Source organism: Alosa sapidissima, chromosome 3 (genome assembly GCF_018492685.1).
Source record: "Alosa sapidissima isolate fAloSap1 chromosome 3, fAloSap1.pri, whole genome shotgun sequence".
NCBI classification, from domain to species: Eukaryota; Metazoa; Chordata; class Actinopteri; order Clupeiformes; family Clupeidae; genus Alosa; species Alosa sapidissima.
The window spans coordinates 10,459,719-10,479,627 of NC_055959.1; the positions used below are offsets into that span (position 1 = coordinate 10,459,719).

The 19,909-nt window shown below is 41.7% G+C and overlaps 1 protein-coding gene across 7 annotated transcripts; it reads left to right on the plus strand.

The window, feature by feature from the left end:
• The first annotated feature begins 1,966 nt into the window (after positions 1–1,966).
• Positions 1,967–17,764, plus strand: phf20l1 (PHD finger protein 20 like 1). 7 transcript variants are annotated; one of them, XM_042085896.1, is made up of 24 exons: positions 1,967–2,111; positions 3,498–3,609; positions 3,698–3,869; positions 4,110–4,205; positions 4,766–4,850; positions 5,098–5,186; positions 5,298–5,478; positions 5,821–5,946; positions 6,143–6,207; positions 6,459–6,669; positions 7,385–7,540; positions 8,028–8,216; positions 9,716–9,775; positions 9,896–10,183; positions 10,783–10,983; positions 11,176–11,214; positions 11,694–11,801; positions 12,259–12,423; positions 12,554–12,738; positions 12,905–13,004; positions 13,635–13,830; positions 15,085–15,331; positions 15,785–15,950; positions 16,377–17,764. In XM_042085896.1, the coding sequence occupies exons 2-24, from the start codon at positions 3,527–3,529 to the stop codon at positions 16,517–16,519; spliced, it is 3,351 nt and encodes a 1,116-aa protein (XP_041941830.1). In that variant the 5' UTR covers positions 1,967–2,111; positions 3,498–3,526; the 3' UTR covers positions 16,520–17,764. The 7 variants fall into 7 exon arrangements, with proteins under 7 accessions (XP_041941830.1, XP_041941833.1, XP_041941832.1 ...); XM_042085899.1 differs by having other exon boundaries at positions 1,978–2,059; XM_042085898.1 differs by lacking the exon at positions 1,967–2,111 and adding an exon at positions 2,274–2,606.
• The last annotated feature ends 2,145 nt before the right edge of the window (positions 17,765–19,909 follow it).

Consider the following 19,909-nt stretch of genomic DNA (forward strand, 5'->3'; position numbering starts at 1 on the left):
GGCACATCAGCAGCACTTTTGGGGTTAAGTGTTTTGTCAGGAGGAACTGGTCTCAAACCTGCAACCATCTGGTTCCTGAACAACTCCTCTACCTCCTGAGCCACTGCCGCCCACTGCTGTTATATATTTCTAGCCCCATTTTTCATGTTCATGATTAGCCTGACGAGCCAGACCCACATCAAGATTATTATTTGCTACAAATTATTACAAAATTACATTTGCGTCTAGCCTTAATTTCTAGGCTAGGTTCATGATAGTATAAAGGATATCCTCAGTAAAATATAAGTCTACGGGTAATATTAGAATCAGCTAAGTGAATAAAATGAAATGAGAATCTGCCATGCCTCTCAAAATAGAATAGAATAGTTTATTTATCATTGCTTTACAAACAACGAAAAGAAGTTTAGCAGCTCCACATTGACGGCATAACACATCATTAAAAATACAACAGTCATGCCAGGATAAAATCAATAAATAGATTTTAAAAGTGGCATAAGAGATTAGGGTAGATGAAAAGTGCATACAGTGCTAAACAGACAGACAAACCAGCAACACGCACAAACAGAACAGTCCCAGGTGTGATAACAGTTCTTTCAGTTAGCATTTGGGTTTATGGATTTGACAGCTTGTGGAAGCTTTTTAGAAGTTTTTTAACCTGTTTGATTTTGACTTGATGGACCTGAATCTCCTTCCAGAGGGCAGTAGTGAGAACAGAGAGTGACCATGGTGTGTACTGTCCTTGAAGACAACTGGCTTTCTTCTGCAGTCTACCATTGTAGATGTCTGTGACTGAGCAATGGTGCTCATCTCAGCAGCCCACCCACTGCAGGTCCTTTCTTTTCTGTGCAGCTGGAGAACCACATTGCAGGAATAGGTTAGGATGCTCTCTATCACTGACCGGTAGAAGTTGGTCAGCAGGTGGAGAGGGAGGTGAGTGAGTTTTAACTTCCTCAGGAAGTAGAGCCTCTGTTGTGCTTTTCCCACCTGGTGCTGTGCGTAGTCCAGGTAAGATCAGCTGAGATGTGCACACCAATTTAAAGCTCTCCACCCTCTCTACTTCTTCTCCATGAATGGAGAGGGCAGAGTGCTCAGTTCGCCTTGATCTCTTAAAGTCCATTATTATTTCCTTGGTTTTGGAAGTGTTTAAGTCCGGGTTATTTTGAAGACACCAGTTTGTCAAGTGCTGAACCTCCTCTCTGTAGGCTGCCTCATTGTTGTTGGAAATCAGGCCTATTATGGTGGTGTCGTCAGCGAATTTGACAATCGTGTTAGTGTGGTGAATGGGAGAGCATGAATGGGAGAACAATGAGGCAGCCTACAGAGAGGAGGTTCAGCACTTGACAAACTGGTGTCATGTGTAAATATGGAATAAGGGGGCTGAGGACGGAGCCCTGGGGTGTGCCTGTGTTGAGTAGGAGGGTGGATAATGAATGTTTCCCCATCCGTACATTCTGCATGTGGTTTGTTACTGAGAAAGTCCAAGATCCACATGCACAGTGATCTGCCCAGGTCAAGGTTACTCATTTTTTGTACCATTTTGTGGTACAATGACAAAGATCAGTCTTTGGCTAAAAAACAAAATGATCTGTTTATCTCCTTTGATGAGAGCTGACATAAGACTTATTTGATATTTTCATGTGTACAAGAAGCTGGCCATTGTTTATGTACTTTAACAACACATGAAGAACCACATAAATGGTACAGCAACAGAATGTCACAAAAAAAAAATACAGTGACAGTCATTCGCCTACATGTAAAACACGAAAATCATTACTCAAATAGAAAATCAGCTCATGATTAAGAATCTTTCTATATTTATCTTATATCTAATATTACAACATTATTGTAATTATTATTAGTTATTATTATTACTTTTATTATTGTTGTTATGTGGCTGTTATTGTTGTTGTTATTATAATCTTCGATGTTTTTGTATGATTACGTCATCGCGTATGCTTGCGTACTACGTGGCCCCTGTACAGATGTCCGTACTCCGTACTGACGCCCTCTGTGTGTGAGGGTTAACATATCATATCTGAGCAGAAGAATGAAAAGAAAAGTCAGTGTTTGAAAATACTGTATATCCTTTAGCGTTAAATGCATTTGCAAAGGTAAACTGGTGCAACCTTAAAGTGTGTAATGAACAACATTAATGTCATATATCCTATGGAGACAGTTCGTTTACTTGCCTGGCTTTTTCTTGCAAGCTCTCCGTTAGAAAAAAAAACTAACGTTACTCTACATTTAGCGAGTTATCTGCTTAGCTAGCAGGCTGGCTAGGTAACATTCGCTAGCAGGTCACTGTTGCTAGACTGCAATGGCAAATGTTAGCCAGCCCACTAGAGTTAGGGCTACGTGAACGCTAACGGAGTCAGGAACGTTGAAGTTATTGGGAAATTATGCTAGTACTCTGATACAAGTGTTTTATGGCATTGTCTGAATCATTGTCTACAATAAGGTTGTGTTCTTTCCACAAAATGTTTTTGCCTTGAAGTTTACATGCAAAGCATCGCCAACAAGCTGTTAACTGGCTAACGTTAGCAAACTATGAGAAACAGATTAGCTAACATTAATTTAGCCCTAACCAACGCTCGAGAGCTAATAGGGTAAGTCAAGTCTATTTGCTTCAGTTAGTTAGTTCACCTATAATCGTACACGGTTTGTCAGTTAGTTCAGTAATATAAACCACATAGAATCTAAACAAACGTTAATTGTCTTATAAGTGAATATCCTTTTTCCGTAGTTTCATGGTACAGTTCTGTTCTGTTACATTAACATTTGGAATTGTTAGCTAACAGTTAGCTTGGGAATACTTGCACATCGACAGAAGCTAACATTAGATACATAACCAGCTTTCTGACCGAAATATTTTAAGACCGTTCGAGTTTTAAATCACCATGTCAAGTTTACAGACCCATTCACTGGGGGTTAGATCATTTGCGAGGGATGTCACTTGGAGATTGCCTTATGCTGCCTACATTGGGTTTTGTTCTCTAGCAAGAAGTTGTCAGCTAACGTTGACAAGCCAAAGCCAAACCTGGCTAACGAGAGATGGTACAAAGTATCTGTCTGACGGTAACGATAAGTTATGCCTGTTAAGCTCTTCTACTTATTAGCTAAATTATGCAGCGATCTAGTTTGGACGTTTGCCAGTTTCTGGCAGCTAACGTTAACGTAGCAACTCCATAAACCCATCATAGTTTCGTCACTGACAGTTGTGTGTCAGTGTGGCATTTGTTAGCTGTTTGGCTGTGTCAGCAATTACTATATTTAGCAGCAAAACTCCTAATATAAACTTGGCTTAACTTTTTTCATTCGTCTTGGTTGCAAAGTTTTTAACTTAACGGGACTCTGTTAGTGAACTACCCGTTAGTTGTCGTTTGGGTCTTAAGGCTGACCCCATCTTGTATTCTCTTGTGATACTGTTCTGTCCTACTTTAACATTTACGCTGTGCAGGAGAAATAAGAACAATTATTCTGTTTTATCTTGTTTGTAGACCCAGGCATAACCGAAAGATTTGTGAGGATGAGTAAAAAGCCTCCCTGTCGGCCAGGAATCAACTTTGAGGTGGGCGCAAGAGTTGAGGCCCAGGACTATCTTCAGAAATGGTAAATCGTGAGCTTTTAAGGGGAATTGTAATCAAAAGGATTGGCTGTGTCTGTAATATAAGTATTTGGTTCTTTCTAAAAAATACAGGTACCCTTCTCGCATTGAGAAGATTGACTATGATGAAGGGAAAATGCTAGTGCATTTTGACCGTTGGAGCCACCGTTATGACGAATGGATCTTCTGGGACAGTAACCGCCTAAGGCCTCTTGAGAAGCCAACCCTAAGGAAGGAAGGATTAAAAGAGGAAGAGGAGATGTCTGTAGGTGTCTTCTCTTTTATACACAAAATGCACACTCGACAGCATGAAATAAATCCTAAACTGTAGATACATGTATATTGCCATGATTACTATACATACCCAGACCTGGTAGGTACCCATTTGTTAGAGAAGATAATGTCTTCATAAAAACAGATTAGAATTGTCCGCTGTTATGAGTAACACCCCTCTGCTATAATCAAAGTAAAGTAATCATGCATATCTCGCAAACATTTCTGCCAGGAGAGACTCGGCGAGATGAGAACATCTCGCCTACCTGAGCTTCCTGGATGTACAGAGAGCACAGAGGACCAAACAGAGTTACCACAGCCAAGACAAGTATATATTTCAACCACCAATTTGCAGTGATCTGGCTGTTTTAATTGCTTGTCTCACCATTGTTTGGGTTTTTCCATCGAATGCATCTTGACCAACAGTTCTTAGATTTTGTTGGGACATCATCCTTCATATTGCATTAGGTTTAAGCAGATTATTGTTTTCTTTCATACAGACATCTGGGTCTCATTTTTAAGTTTGTTGATTGGCATCTCTATGCAATTGTCATTTATAAAGAAGCAGGTAGACCTGTAGTTATTTTAAATTAGCCTCAAATAAATTGACCAAACAACCTGGTATTTTATTTTCTCACTGTGTGTGTGTGTGTGTTTTGACTCAATGAATGTAGCAGAGAGCCTGCACATTTTATTATTTGAAAGCATCTTCATATAATCATGATTTCATATTGATGTACAGTGCATCTTGGAATATAAAAGCCACTTGATTGTTACATTTGTATTCACATTTTTTTTATCATGTTAATTAGGTGTTTATCAGCCAGTTTGCAACATGGAGTAGTAGTCCATAGTTAACTTCTGTCTGCCTTTTCTGATTTCCTTTAGGAATTGAGAGATGGTGAGGAGGTCCTGGCTCGTTGGACCGACTGCCGATACTATCCAGCAAAGATTGAGAAGGTCAACAAAGAGGGTCAGTTTCCCTATAATTTCTTAAGGACGCACAAATGCTTAAGTGATCTAACTGTTCTGTACTAAGTGTCTTCTTGAAACATTTGCTATTGAAAGTATGCTTCAGTGACAGGTGACCTACATTTTGAAGTAGATATTTGATAGTTATGAGTTGAGCTTGTCACCTTAGTAGTGGGATGGTTACGGTGCCTGTAGAGTAACTTACAAAATGATTTTCTATCAGTTTAACTGGACATTGTTTTTTCTAGGTACTTACACAGTCCAATTTTACGATGGTGTAATAAGATGTGTGAAAAGAATTCATATTAAATCGATGCCTGAAGATGCAAAAGGACAGGTAAGGAGCCCAGTCTGTTCTTTTGGGGTTTTGTTTGTTCTGATTAGGCCTACACCTAGCTGTGATCTGGCAGTGTTATGTTTCTGTGTTTGTGTATGTTCTGAAAAAAAGGACTGGATTGCACTTGTGAAGGCAGCCACTGCAGCTGCGAAGAGCAAAGGAGGCTGCAGGCCACGCACAAGTGTAAACAGCAACAAGAACAAAGATGAGCAGATGTCTGACTGTGAGGAGGAGGAGGAAGAGGAGGAGATCAACCTGGAGGAAGAGGAGGACCGAGAATCAGAAAGACCAGGTATCTTGCTATCATATGATATGGCTGATGTATTTATTATTTTTCTGTTATCAACCATCTCTCCTCTATGTATCACTACTTGCATACGTTTCATGCCATGCTTTGGAGTTAAAAACGGTATAAGTCAATGCAAAGTCAAGACTTTGCACTCCACCTCACAGGATGTGTCTTTGATCTAGAGCTAAAAAGAAGCCTACCTTTGACAAATCAAATACACAGAGATATGCTGTACCATGTTGATTATCCATGGCCTCAGGACATACTGTAGTGCAGGACTGTTATGATCAGATGTGGTCATTCACAGAAGTATATAGATGGTTAAACCTTTGTTGCCGCTTTCAGACACAGAGTCGGCAGGAGAGGATGACTGCAAGTCCCAATCTGATCACCAAGAGATGGGCAACGCCAAGAAAAGGAGAAGACAGGGCAGTGTCTGTAATTCCAAGAGGCTTCGTCTACAGCCAGCAGGTGACCTTGAATTTCCCCTTGGGGATCAATAAAGAATCTATCTATCTATCTATCTATCTATCTATCTGTCTATCTATCTATCTATCTATCTATCTATCTATCTATCTAGGTGTGACTTTGAACAGAGCCATTCTGTTTTGAAAGTAGCAGTGGTGAGGTGGCGTGTTGATGCTGAACTTTTCTATGCATGTTGTAGGAGGCAGTGAAGAGGAGATGGACTGTAAGGAGGAGCCAAAGGACGTGCCAGTCACAACTCAGCAGGTGCTGTCTCAGTTTTTATCAGCTGTGCTATAGTTTTGATGTCAAAGGCCCAAGAGTGTGCTGAATTGACAATTTTCAACTGAATTGACTAGTTCAAGCATCTCCTGAATGGACTGCAGTTGTGATCTAGGCTATTGGCCTTGTCTGGCTTTGTTTTTCTATATTTCAAATGTACATATATTAGAAGTTTATCATTTGTACTCATCGTGGTAATGGGGTAAAGTCTCATACTTCCTTTCCTGTCTTTTCAGAGGATTGTGGACTCCGAGGCTTCCACTGTAGACAGCAGAGCTGCAGTTTTCCCGGCTGTGCAGGGCACCCCATCCCCTGTCCGATTGCGTAACCGGCGGCTCAAGCATGACTCTGGAGAATCCAGCAGCAGCCAGAGGCAAGGGGCAGAGGAGGGTGAGGCCAGCTGTTCCCCAGCCTCCAGCCACAGTTTCACTGATGCTCCTCAAACAGGTTCGTCAGACTATCAGTATATAAGTATATATACTCTTTTGATCCCGTGAGGGAAACTATACTTATATACTATACTTAATGTGCAGTGAAACTCTTACGGTACAGATACATGTCAATGAAGCAAAAGGCTTTCTTTGTTCTGTGTGGGTGTGTCATTTTTGGGGAGCTGGTGTGACCGCTAGTTGGCTGTCCAGTTACTTGTCTTCATATCAGAAGAGTCATTCCATTCCAGAGTCCCAAGATGAAATGTTTAATGTACTAAAAACAACAACAACCCTGTAGTAAACCTTCCAGGCTGTTGTTTTAATCTAACTAACCGATTGATGCTGTAGTCCTACAATGTTCCAACCATCAAAGGCGACAACAATCAATCTGATTGGCCATTGACCGCAAAATCCACCCCTCCTTGGATTCAACCTTCCCTGACTTTTTACGCTCGCTTTGCCCAATTCTCTTGTCAACGGCATCGTCATCTGCTCCCAACAGAAATGAATGGAGCACTGCTTCGCTTCGCCGGCATGTTTCCCTACCGTTAGGTTTTATTTCCAAATCAAACATTCTCAGAGTGAAACGTATGTCTTTAGCTAATTTAATGGATAAACAGTTCGTTTAGCACGACTCAAAACACCTGACATGAAATGCAGGTGAAATGTGGAAAGCATAAAATAGAGCATTATTTCAAAGTTGAAGCCATGCAAGTGAAGTCTTTTGATAGTCTTGATAGGTGCACAGGCAGCTGCCTCATCCAGCTCACCTCAGAGAAGACGACGATCTCAGAGGCTTGCCACCAACTTTGACCCAATATGTCCTCCTTCACCCGCACCCAAAGACACTAGTCCGCACTCAAACACAGATCTTCCACAGCCTAACGGTAAGCAGGAGGATACTCACATTATGGTCCATTATGGAGTCACCATGTAATTGTGATAGTCTCTGATTAGTTCAGCAAGTTTCTAATTGTGTTTGAAAATTGTGCTGACCTAAGCCACGAAGAGCTGAGCTCCTGACATGGCCACAGGTCTTTCCACAAGATCGGAACAGCACGGAAAAAGACAGGATATGAAATGAAATCAACCATGGCAAAGGAACCTGCAACAGCGAGTTACATAGCTTCCATAATATTCCAACACCAAATAATAAAGCTTTATAGACTGACTAAGCACTTCGCTTGTTAGCTTGTTAACTTTTTCATGGCAAAAACTGCAAAACATGCAAACTGCATTGTAGCTTGAATGTTATTTCTCATTTTTTGTAAGTAGCTTTGGATAAAAACGTCTGCAAAATGAATAAATGTAATGTAAAAGACTGGAAATTGAAAGGCAGAAGTTATATTTATAAAGTGTTATTTCTCCTGCCAGAGAAAGACATGGAAAACTTTGAGAAAAGAACGGAATCTCCTCACAACACCTTGCCTGTGCTTCCTGCTACACCACCTTCCGTACCTCCATCCTTTGGCTCATCACCAAGTCCATTAACTGAGAAGTTGGTTGATGGACAAGTGACTAATCACGTTCTGCTGGAAGAGAAATCTCCACCTTTGGTGACAGGTAAAACAATGGCGCAAGCTGCTGTATTTTAGAATGCACAATGTAAATGAACATCCGTGGATGCTGTGTAAGATAGAGTTTAGATTCTCTGCCCGAGCCCTTGATTAAGCTTTTTTTTTTTTTTTAAATCATTAGCCTACTTGGGTGGGGAGCTAAAGCTATGCCAGACTCAGAAATATTATATATTTATCAAAGTAGGCCTAAGTAACAAGTGTATAAAAAGTTATACAAGTTAGGCTCAGAGTTACAAAATGTCATTTGTAATGTCATCTGCGCAACACGTGTCATGCGCAGCTTCTCCACTCGCACGAATCACACTGGGCCTGCTGTGCTGTATTGTGTAGCTTAAGTGCAACGTGAAGCTTGAAGATGTAAAGAAACAAAATGAGAAAAAACTTCGAGCAAGTTTGGAGAAAAGTCGGAGGTATGCATTTGTCAGGTATGCATTAAGTGCGCACGATGTTCACCTATGACAGCAAAAAGACTTTAAGATGAACATGAAGCAGGCTTTCCATGGCAGAAATAATGATAGCCAGCCTTCAGTGTCCTCTTTTGTCACTTCTCCAAGCATAGGGCCTACACCTGAGAGTGAGGCAAGCCCTCACAGAGAAATGCGTTGAGTTTTGCTGCAGGGACATAATTTTATGTTGTAAGTGGCTTACGTTTCTTCATTCGGATTCATTTGCAATCCATTCCATTCTGAATAAACAAACATAGTTTAGCCTACATTCTTCATCCTCCGTTGCATTATTCATTAATATAATTCTAAACGGATTTCTGTAGCTGAAACAGCTCGGAATTGTAGTTGAGAACGTCAGTTATAATGGCCCACGTATTTAAAAATAAATGTCAGGTTTAAATCGGTCTCGGGCTCATAATTACAGTTAATATGTCGGGCCGGGTCGGGCTCGGGCACAATGTGCACGGGGCTCGGGTAGGGTCGGGCTTGATTGTTTGGGCCCGATCTAAGCTCTAGTGTGAGAGTAGTGCAAATGAGCTGGTTTGAGGTGGTTGAAGAACTGCCCCATCTTATTATGTACTGTATAGGCTGTTAGGTGGAGAAAGGGTGTTAACGTTTCTCTGTAAAAGTCATTTGCATCTCATAGTTTTTGCTTGCAAGGTCTTAAATAGGCAGTTTCACACACAGCAAGCTGTTGCATTTGCAAGTAAGAGACAGTGGGTTTTCTCTGTGGTTATATACATTTGCCACAGAGCGGAAGGGTTCTTTACAGATGCAAAACTGAAAGTAAATCGATAAATATGTTAGATTAGGATGGTGCGTGCATGTCCTATAACATAGCAGCTGATAAGAACCTCCTAACATGAGAACCTCCTAGAGATACATTTGAATCTACAATACATTACTTGCGTTCCCCTGGGTGCCTACTTTCCAATAATGTGTGGAAGGCACACATTGAGGTTAATGCTCAAAACAGGAAAAACATGTAGTATAACACCTAGGATATCAGAGTAGTTAAGCCTCTGTTCTTCTTTTCTAGCCGTTGCTCCCAAGGCTGCTGTGAGAACACCCAAGGCAAATAAGCATGCAAGGGAACCAAGTAAGTACATATTGATAATTATACAAGTTTGAATGTTAATCTGGAATGCCATAGAATAGTGTAAAATATGAGTGCTGTTTTAAAGAATGCCCCCCCACCCCCTTTGCTGTCCGTTCCCAGTCATGAGCACCAAGCGATCAGAGGACCCTACATCTCTGAATGAGTGCATCGATCTGGACCATAACAAATTCAAGTGTAAAATTCCTGGTTGCTCCAAGGCCTTTCGGAAAGCCAAGCTTCTGGACTACCATCTTAAGTACTACCACAATACAGACAAGGAGCAGGAGGCGGAGGTTGGATCCCCAGACAGAGTTGGCCGCACCAGGGCCACCTCCGCCTCCATGCCCACCAGCACTCCCCTGGAGGTCCCTGATAACAAGAGACGCAGGACCGTCTCCACCTCCTCTTGTAAGCAGACAGGTCAAGCAGGCCTGACCGTTTTTACAGAATATTGAGACTGCCAATGGGTTTGCCTTGAAGTGTTTTTTTTTTTTTTTTTTATTATTCAAAGTGAGAAACAGGTGCTTTCCAATTTGCAAACATTTGCAAAAAGTTGTCAAACATTGCAAACATTGTTAACGTTTGCAAACACTCACAAACAGTTTGAGGAGGTAGTTCTCTGCAAACATACATTAAGGGAGCTGGACCTAACATTACTGTTAAAATTGAATGTTTACAAAAGTTCAACTGTTCAGATAAAATATGTTTGTCTTGAACGTTCACTACTCTTTGCCGAATTTGAACTCACCTCGAATGAAAATGCTGTAACTCATACGTGAGTTGGGTTGGACGAAGTTAACATGAAGAGTCCACCCCAGTAGACTACTGTCTGTTCCCTGATGTGACAAATTGTTTCTCATGCTCTGCTGTTCTGCACTTCAGTAGTGATGTTATTTGTGAAGGTTGAAGTTGCATATGAAAAAGTGTAATACTGCCATTTTGGGTGATATTCAGGTCTGCAAAGGCTCATGTTTTTCTGTGCCCTGATCTCTCTTTCTGTGTGCCAGCCCTCTCCTCCCATAGCCACAGTCTGCAGCTGGACTACGCCGGGAACTGTTTGAGGCCTCCGAAGTTCTGCAAGAAAAAGCGCTCGTCAGCCTCGGTTAGCTCTGACAGCACTGAGGTGTCTTTGCCTCCACCACCGCGGGAAAAAGCTTTCGAGAGCCTCCATGACAAGATCCTCAAGAAGGTCATTGAGAAGGACACGGGTATGTTGCTGACATTTTGTGCGCCGGTCACATTTGTCGCACAAATGTCCTTGATTTAACTTTCAGTTTTGAAATGTTCAGACTGGTTTGATTAGTGGTTTTGCGGGGGGAAAACATTGTAAGCTATTTAAAAAGGCAGTTTGTTACCTTAATTTTGGACCTGTTCCTTCTGTTCTGTGTGCTTTCCCACAGGACTTTGCATAAAGACAGAAAAGAAGTGCCAGTTGATCGGTAAGTCACTAGCTTTCTGTGCGCACACGTGACCCTAACTCAGGCTGAATGTTGTCCAGTAATGTTTTAGATGTACTTTTGAGTGACTTCACCTATTATTGTTGCTAAAACTTTAGACAACATTAAGAAAATGAACCTTGTAGTGTTAAGCACAAAACATAATCAGCAATGTAAAATTCCATATGTTTGGAAATTATCTCGATTCTTTATGCCAACAATTTCATTATTTTGATATAACCTTGTTTGTTTCCATGAATTCACAAATGCAAAAGATGGAAGCTGAAGTCATACTGTACACAATGAACAAACATTTACTGTGGAATTAGGTTGGCTACGCAAAGTAGGCTAGTTTGCGGAAATAATGTCTCATCTCATGTCATGTCGATGCAACCGCATTGTTTGCTTTTAGGTCAATGCATCAATACAGATCGATGGATTGTTACACCCCTAATCTTTATGAATTGATCTTATCTTTTCAGGCAGAAAGAAAGAGAAGGACAAAGACCGCAAGGACAGAAAAGAAAAGGACCCCTTTAAGTTAAAACAGAAGAAGAAGAAAAAGAAGAAGAAGAAATCCAAACAGCATGGTGAGACCTTCAGTTGGGCTTTCCTTTCCATCCTTAACATGCCCACTGCCCATATTTGCCATACCCAAGTTATGCCCACTGCCCATATTTGCCATACCCAAGTTATGCCCACTGCCCATATTTGCCATACCCAAGTTAAAGATCTGATGAAGAATATGTAAGGCATAAATGGACGACATGGCACGGCAGAAGTTAATGCACGATTAACGTGGTAATGCGACCACAACGTGAAGCAGATACCTCTGATACCCAAATGCGGAGTCCTTTATCCAGCTTATACCATTGTTGTCACATTTGCGTTGTGTTCATTTGGTGGTATAATTTGGTGATCTATTTTCATTATTCCTATTAAAACTGAAATATGGTGTATGTTAAGTCCACAATGTGATCTAGAGCCATGCATTTTACAGTCTCAGGCTGTGTTTTTAAGATTTTCTTTGTGTGTGTGTGTGTGTAGGTTACTCTGAGCTAGAGGACCTGGCTTTCCTGGAGCGGTCGTCTCCGTCTAATTTCCACCGTTCCGCTGGCAGCGCCTTTACCCTTCATACATCCTCCTCCTCTTCTGCCTCCTCCAAACATAACTACCCCCGCGCCATCCTGTCCATCGACCTCACTGGGGAAAGTAAGCAACCAGCCTCTGCTAACTTCGTAACTCAAGAAGTGACAACATGCTCTAGCTGTGAAATGAGTTTAGCCGGTGCAGTAGTTTTCGCTGTGTTTTTCAAAGGCTGCCTCTCCTGTCCTCCCTGCAGACCTCTCGGACATTGACTTCCTGGAGGACTCGACCACAGAGTCACTGCTACTAAGTGGAGATGAGTACAATCAGGACCTGGAGTCGTTGGCTATGGACGACTTCCCTGACGAGGACGAGACGGCAGCTAATGAGATCGTGCGCTGCATCTGTGAGATGGATGAGGAGAACGGCTTCATGATCCAGGTGCGGCTCTGCCCCCACAAATGACTCATACTTGTTAGAAATGGGGGATACTTAATGTGACGCTGCTCTCTCTCTCTCTCTCTCTCTCTCTCTCTCTCTCTTTTTCTCCTTCTCTCTCTGTCTCTCTCCCTCCCTCTCTATATTTCTCTCTCTTTATGTCTGTTAGTGTGAGGAGTGCATGTGCTGGCAGCACAGCGTATGTATGGGTCTGCTGGAGGACAGCATCCCTGACCAGTACATCTGCTACATCTGCAGAGATCCCCCAGGTAACACTCTCACGAACACACACACACACACACACACACAGAACAGAACAGAACAGACAGGATTAACAAAAATAACTTGGTAGTGTTTTGCGGTTCACAATATATTTAATCCTCAGTACCTCAAAAGGGTTTGGCCATATACATGTGGATGTTCTTGTGTTTTTCTCTGTTTTCCTGTGATGACAAAATTGCATTATTTGTGTTGTCTGAAAAGGTTTTTTTCAAAGATGTGATTCTTCCGGATGAACCTGCTTAGTCTGCTTTCACTTTCAATGGAATCCCATAATTCAACAGACTACTGGCGTAGTGATATGAAAGACGGGAATCAGAAGCACAAACCCCGTTGCCCTTTACAGCAGTCTGTTACACACAGCACAGGACCTCCGAACGTTGGGGTAGCCCAGTCAAACTAAACTCTCTGCAGCACTCTGACCAGGCTTATAATAAGTAGGCAGATCTGTACGATTTGTGAGAGTCGTTTTCAGGTCGGAAAATCTGGAATTCCAGATTAATCCGGAAGAATCACATCCCTGTTTTTTGACAACTACTAATGGCATCTTTTCCCACCGACTGTAGAAGGATAAAACTGAGCTAGTTGTGTTGTTTTTTACAACCCCAAACCTTTCTTAGGGCAGAGATGGAGTGCCAAGTACTGCCACGACAAAGACTGGCTAAATAAGGGCCACATGTACGGCCTGTCGTTCCTCACTGAGAACTACTCCCACCAGAATGCCAAGAAGATCATGTCCACCCATCAGCTGTTGGCCGACGTCTACAGTGTCAGGAAAGTGCTGCACGGCCTGCAGCTGAAGATGGACATTCTCCAGTAAGTCAGACACACCCATCATTTCCAAAAAGGTCTCCACACAAGCACATACTTTTAATTGCCGTTAATGAGACAGATCCCTCATTTTGTATGTTGTAATTTATTACAATACCTGTATGAAGGGGGAAACTTAAAATGTCTGTATAGGTGTCTCTAAACCTGATTAAGAAACCGTTCTCTTTTTATAAATACTGATGAAATGTTACGTTGGAGCACTGCAAAGTTATCATTGGAGCACTAATGCAGAATAGCCGGACTGCACTCGAAAAATAGGCAAGTAATGGAATATTTTGTGATAAGAGGGCTGTGTATTTCACCATAGAACATGTTGCTACTGAACCCCTGGTGTATACCCACTTCAGGAGTTAATGAATAAAAATGTTTTTGTTCCAACCATTCAAGTGCAGATATAACCAATACATGTACACTGGGAACTCCACTATGGTCTGTGTAGTTAACACAAATTATTTATCAACAGGCTTGATATTTATTCCCTTGAATAAGAATTCAGATACATATACAGTCACTGACAAAAGTATTGGCACCCCTTTGGAAATGTTGCTTTTTAAGCAAAATACACACACACTTTTTTTTGAGAAGGTTCAGTATTCTGTTTTGTTCATGCTTATAGAACAGCAGTATGTTTGGATGAGGAAGAATGAAGCATGCACTGAAAAGTGCACCATGTCTAAACTGATGCATGGCAATAACTAGGTCATACTGTAGGCCTATTTTGCTTCCTCTGGCACTGATAATCAGCTGCATATAAAGGGAATACAGTAGGTAGTTATTCAAATGTTATGGAAATCCTTGGAGAAAAATCATACTGTCTACATAGAAACCAATAGAAATGTAAAGTGAGTAAACTTGAGTATTTTCTCAGGAATGCTGAGAGTAATGAAAAGTGTGCTTTTATCAGTGCAAAAGACACTTTTTGTGAAGGGTGTCAAGACTTTTGACTGTGTCAGTTTGACAGTATTCACTTCCCACAGCATTTTGGTGATATTTTGTGTATTTTGTGGGGAAACCAATTGTTGTTTCAGTTGTGTTGAGCTATTGGTCCTAGTTTGTTTGTTTTCTCAAATAACTCCAAAATAAAAACTCCAATACAAAAGTGTGTGTATTTTGCTTAAAAGCCAACATTTCTAAATGTGGGTGCCAATACTTTTGTCAGCGACTGTAGAGTCCTTACAGACCTATGTTCCTGTCAGAGCTTCAGTTAATGATCATGATTCACTTCTCTCTACCTCACAGGAACAAGCACAATCCCAGCCTGCACTTGTGGGCGCGCTCGTGGGTGAACTCGGACGAGGAGCAGCCCATGGGTGGGGCGCCCGACTGCATCCATCTCAGAGAGCATCTCAATCAGAGCGCCCTCCCCGAGACATACATCACCAGCGAGCACAGCTACCAGAAGCCTCCAAATGCACACGAGAGAGCGGGAGAGCCGGGAGCACAGCCAGCGGCCAACGCCCCTCAATGCGTACCAAAGGAGGAGGAGGTCGGTACTGCAGCCTGTTTGGGCCCTAAGGGCAAAGCCGTTGCTTAATTTAGCATTTTTATGTCGGTATATTTCATCAGAACATTTGTTGAACCACATTGACTTGGTATTAAAGCAACACACAATGCAGTTCTTTCACCTTAAAATAAAGGCTTCGAACACATTTTCATGCCACAATGACTTACAATGTGGAGAATAAAGTCTCTAACATTGTGAATGCATGCCTGAAACACTTGATATATCACTATAGCATTGTTGATCCATTCAATTGATTTTTGACTAACTGTGTACCCTCTTAGCACTAAATGACATTGAATATTGGTGTCAAGGGGCGTAAATGTTAATTAATGGTGTTCCAAGCATAAAAACCTATTTGACCAGGTCAGTGCCTGTGACTGCATCTGTTTGTCGGACACCAGTGTGTGAGGTGTTGTTTGTTTTTTTCTGCTGAAGGACACTGGTGCCATATGCCTGGCCAGCTGTGTTACGGAGAGCTACGCAGGGTCAGCTGATCAGGCCCGCAACTGCCTACAGTGGCAGATGAACCTGCTCACGCACATCGAGGACGTGCAGAACCAGGTGGCTGGCAGGATGGACCTGATCGAGAAGGAGCTGGATGGTAAGACCACGATCACTGAAGGGACTGAACATAAACGTAAAGGTCAAAGGTTATGAAATGTGACCATACTAATGACCCTGACAGATAATTGGAACTACAGTTAATTTGCCGTTTGAATTCTCCCAAATATTGTGTAGTATTGTGCATTTCACAGTAAATTTGACAGTGAAAACAAAGTTGAAAAACGCACTCATCAGCTCAACGCATTAGCTCTAGCAAAAATTTTGGACCATTGTCTACAAACGTATGCGTCTCGGCCTCGTCCCTTTTACATGTAGCAAAGAATAGTCCGATTGTTACTAGCAGAGACTGTTGATTCTGCATGAAAAAGGTTGAGGCAATCAGAAAATTCTGTTAACATGGCAGCATCTATCTATCAATCAATCATTGATGCGGTGTTGACTTTTTCCCCCGTTATATCCGTAGTTCTGGAGAGCTGGTTGGATTTCACCGGTGAATTGGAGCCCCCAGACCCACTGGGTCGCCTGCCTCAGCTGAAGTGCCGAATCAAGCAGCTCCTCACTGACCTGGCCAAGGTCCAGCAGATGAGCACCCTGTGTTCGGTGTGACACAGTCACCGGGCTTCGACACATCCACGAACATGCTTGCACACACACTGTGACCGCACATGCACCATTGCACAGCCTGCTGGAGAGGCCTTGGTCTCCTTGAAGTGTCAGACATTAGAGCCTCTCCCCTCCCCTCTCCATCCCCTCCCCTCTCTCTTCAAGCAATTCTGACCTTGGACCTACCTCTCCTGGAATGAATGTTGAAGAACTTCAGAAGTCTGTCAGAGGAGGAGGAGGAAGTGCGACTGGAGCTGGCGTAAGAGAGCAGCAGAGTTGCTCTTGCGTTGTCAGGTGCACTTAAAGGGAAGATCTAATCTCTCGCACACAAACACACACATTTCAGCCCCCCCATGCTGGAGAACCCTTGTCCCCATTGACTTTCAGTGTCCACTGAGCAAAAGGAATGCCGTCGGAAACTTAACTTGTAGCAAAAGCTGGGGATCAAAGCTGGTTCAGATGAGTACGTAAGTGTGTGTGGTGCTGGCATGCCAAACTGCACTGTGTACTTAAAATTACTCCAAGGGTTGAGAGGAACTCAATCTTGGCTTGAGCAGTCTTTTCCGAAGACTTAAACCAGTTAATGATTGTGCATCTGGTCATTCAAGAAGACTGAATGACTACATGTCTTGTGCCAAGTGAACAGTGGGCTCAACGTCTACAACAGCAGTACTCCCGAGCTGTCATAGGAAGTTTGACGGGAAGCTAATACATAGGATCTGAGTATGTGTGCAGCGCATGCCTATCTAGTGGTTACCCTCCGACCTCTCGTTTCAAATAGCTAGATGTAATGCCGACGGCGGCAGCTGTTGTGACAGCTGACTGCTAGCACCGTAGATCCTCTGCCTACGAAAAGACAAGCCAGCCCTGGAGGAAAGATCCCCCTCACACCCTGTTCACCCCCCGTAACAGCACAGTAAGCTAGGTCCTCACTGGACACAAATAAAATGCTTTGATGGGAAAATGTTTATAGTTTTGGGTGGGAAAATGTATGTACAGCTTTTTTTTGTAACTGTATACATACGGAAGGATGCAAAAGGCACGAGGACAAAAATATACTTGAAAAAAAAATGCCCATATGTATTCAGAATTTCTATTAATCTGTATAAAAGTGTTTTAGAATTTAGTAAGCTGTTTGACTTCAAAGTTGTTTTTCATTGAAATGTAACAGTTGTATATAAAGAGTTTATTTAAAACTTGGTGTGACAAACCTAACCTATAACCTCATTAAAAGTATTCTGATATTTAGTCTGTCTTGTGTTTTTGTGATATGTCATCTACTTCATGGTAATATAAATGACATCCAGAGATGTGAAATTCCTTGTAATAGTGTTTAGTGTATCTATACATCAGTAACTTATCTCTGTACATAAACAAACCCACCTTTAATACTGATCAGAGGTCCCACATCACTGCTGCAGGCTGCAGCCACACTTGCGATGCTATTCTGAGCCAAAAATCTATATGAACCATCATTTTGGTTTGACGTGCAGAAATAATGTGATGAAATAATGACCTCTCTTGTTCTCCAAAGAGAAACGAATATACTGTGTCCAAGCGCATTGACCCTAGGCCAAGACCATGAAAGTAGTTTTGCAGCCAGATTTTATATGTGTATATTCTGGACAATTTATTTACCTGTTCACCAACTATTGTCTATGACTGGGGTGTAAAAGGAAAAAGCTTAAGTACTTCCAACAATCAACTTGCTGTGCCTGGCCTTCCATATCCCCTAAATCCCATCATCCAACCTTTTACTTCGTCACTGCTCTGCTTGAGAAGCTTCCATTGGTTTCTCTTCCTCCTTTTCCTATTTCAGAAGCTTCATAATTACCTTTTTTGGCTTATTGTTTTACACTGAAAAATCAAGTACCTTACCTTCTGAAGGAAAATACTTCAGGCAAAACATAATCAAAAGTGTTCTCTCCCTGACCAGTGGTTGAAGTTTGGAATTATTGCTTACAGCTGAGAAATGCTAATAATGTTTTCCATTCTGTGAGCCTATGAATTCACAGAGGTGGAAAGTAACGAAATACATTTACTCACGTTACTGTATTGAGTAGTTTTTCTGTGTAGTTTGTATTTTTTAAGTAGTTTATAAAATCGGTATTTTAAATTGTACTTGATTACATTTTGAGTGAAGTATTGTACTCTCTATACAGATTCCAGCACGTTCCTTCCCTTTCCTTGCCTTAGTGCTTTTTCTTAGCGTGTTCAATACTTTTTTCCCCTGTGTTATTCCACTTCATTACATGACTCTACTTATGGAGTTGTTTGGATTTTTTATGTGTGGATTACCTGAGTTATTACTAATGCCTGGTGAAAATGTTGTGCCCCCTGTATTCCACTTTTCACAGGCCCTCTTCTCTTCTCCCCCAGTATGATGCCCTTTAATCTGCGGAACCTTCTGCTCGTTTCCAAATATAAAAAAAAACTCTCTGCAACTGCCTGCCTGCCTCAGCTGCCTGTGAGGGGCTTTTCAGTTGTGCTGGATTACTGTTCACTGCAAAGCGACCCAAGGATGAGTGCAACTAACTTTGAAAATCAACTACTGCTCAAACTTAAAGGAGAATGTGTGATTTTTGACATAGATCTCCATTTCTCAACGTCCTTTTCAGGCAAGTACCTCCACTCGGCGGCCATATTGCAACACTTTTTGGGCACTTATCGTGCATCTATTTCAGCAGAAATGTGTGTGCGTAAGGCTTCACGACACCAATCTTGCTCCAGCAGCGAGATCACAACAGATGATTGGCACGATGTCTTCACAGTACACCACATGATTGGCTCAATGTATTTTACAACACACCACATGATTGGCTCAATGTATTCACATGTCGACGTTTTGCCGCGGAAGGGTTGTGATATGTGTAGACATATGATGTGTAGACAACTGCCATATTGGCGTTACAAACTAACCCCATGGATTACTATAGAGGATTTTTTGAGTGCTGTATCTCCTCATTAGAAAGTCTTTGGTAAAACTGGTTGTTCTGGTACCCCCCCCCCCCCCCCAAAAAAAAAGTAACTAAGTAACTTTTACTTAAAGTACATTTTAAATTAACTACTTTTTACTTTTACTTGAGTACATTCTCAGATCGGTATTTTAACTTGTACTTGAGTAATATTTCATCAAGGTATTGGTACTTTTACTTGAGTACAATATTTTCGTACTTTTTCCACCTCTGTGAATACAGTAGTACCATTCTCTATTAAATCTAATTCACAATACCTTAATTTATCCACATTTTTGCAGTAGTAAAAAATGTTTTCTTTAAATGTCATGCCTTTCTGGAGTAGTTTTCACTGGAAGAGCTCTGCTGAGTGTTTAGAGCGAAAGCAGTCTGAAGTAGTAGTAGTAGTGAAGAAGTCCACTGATAAGGGCACTCCTGA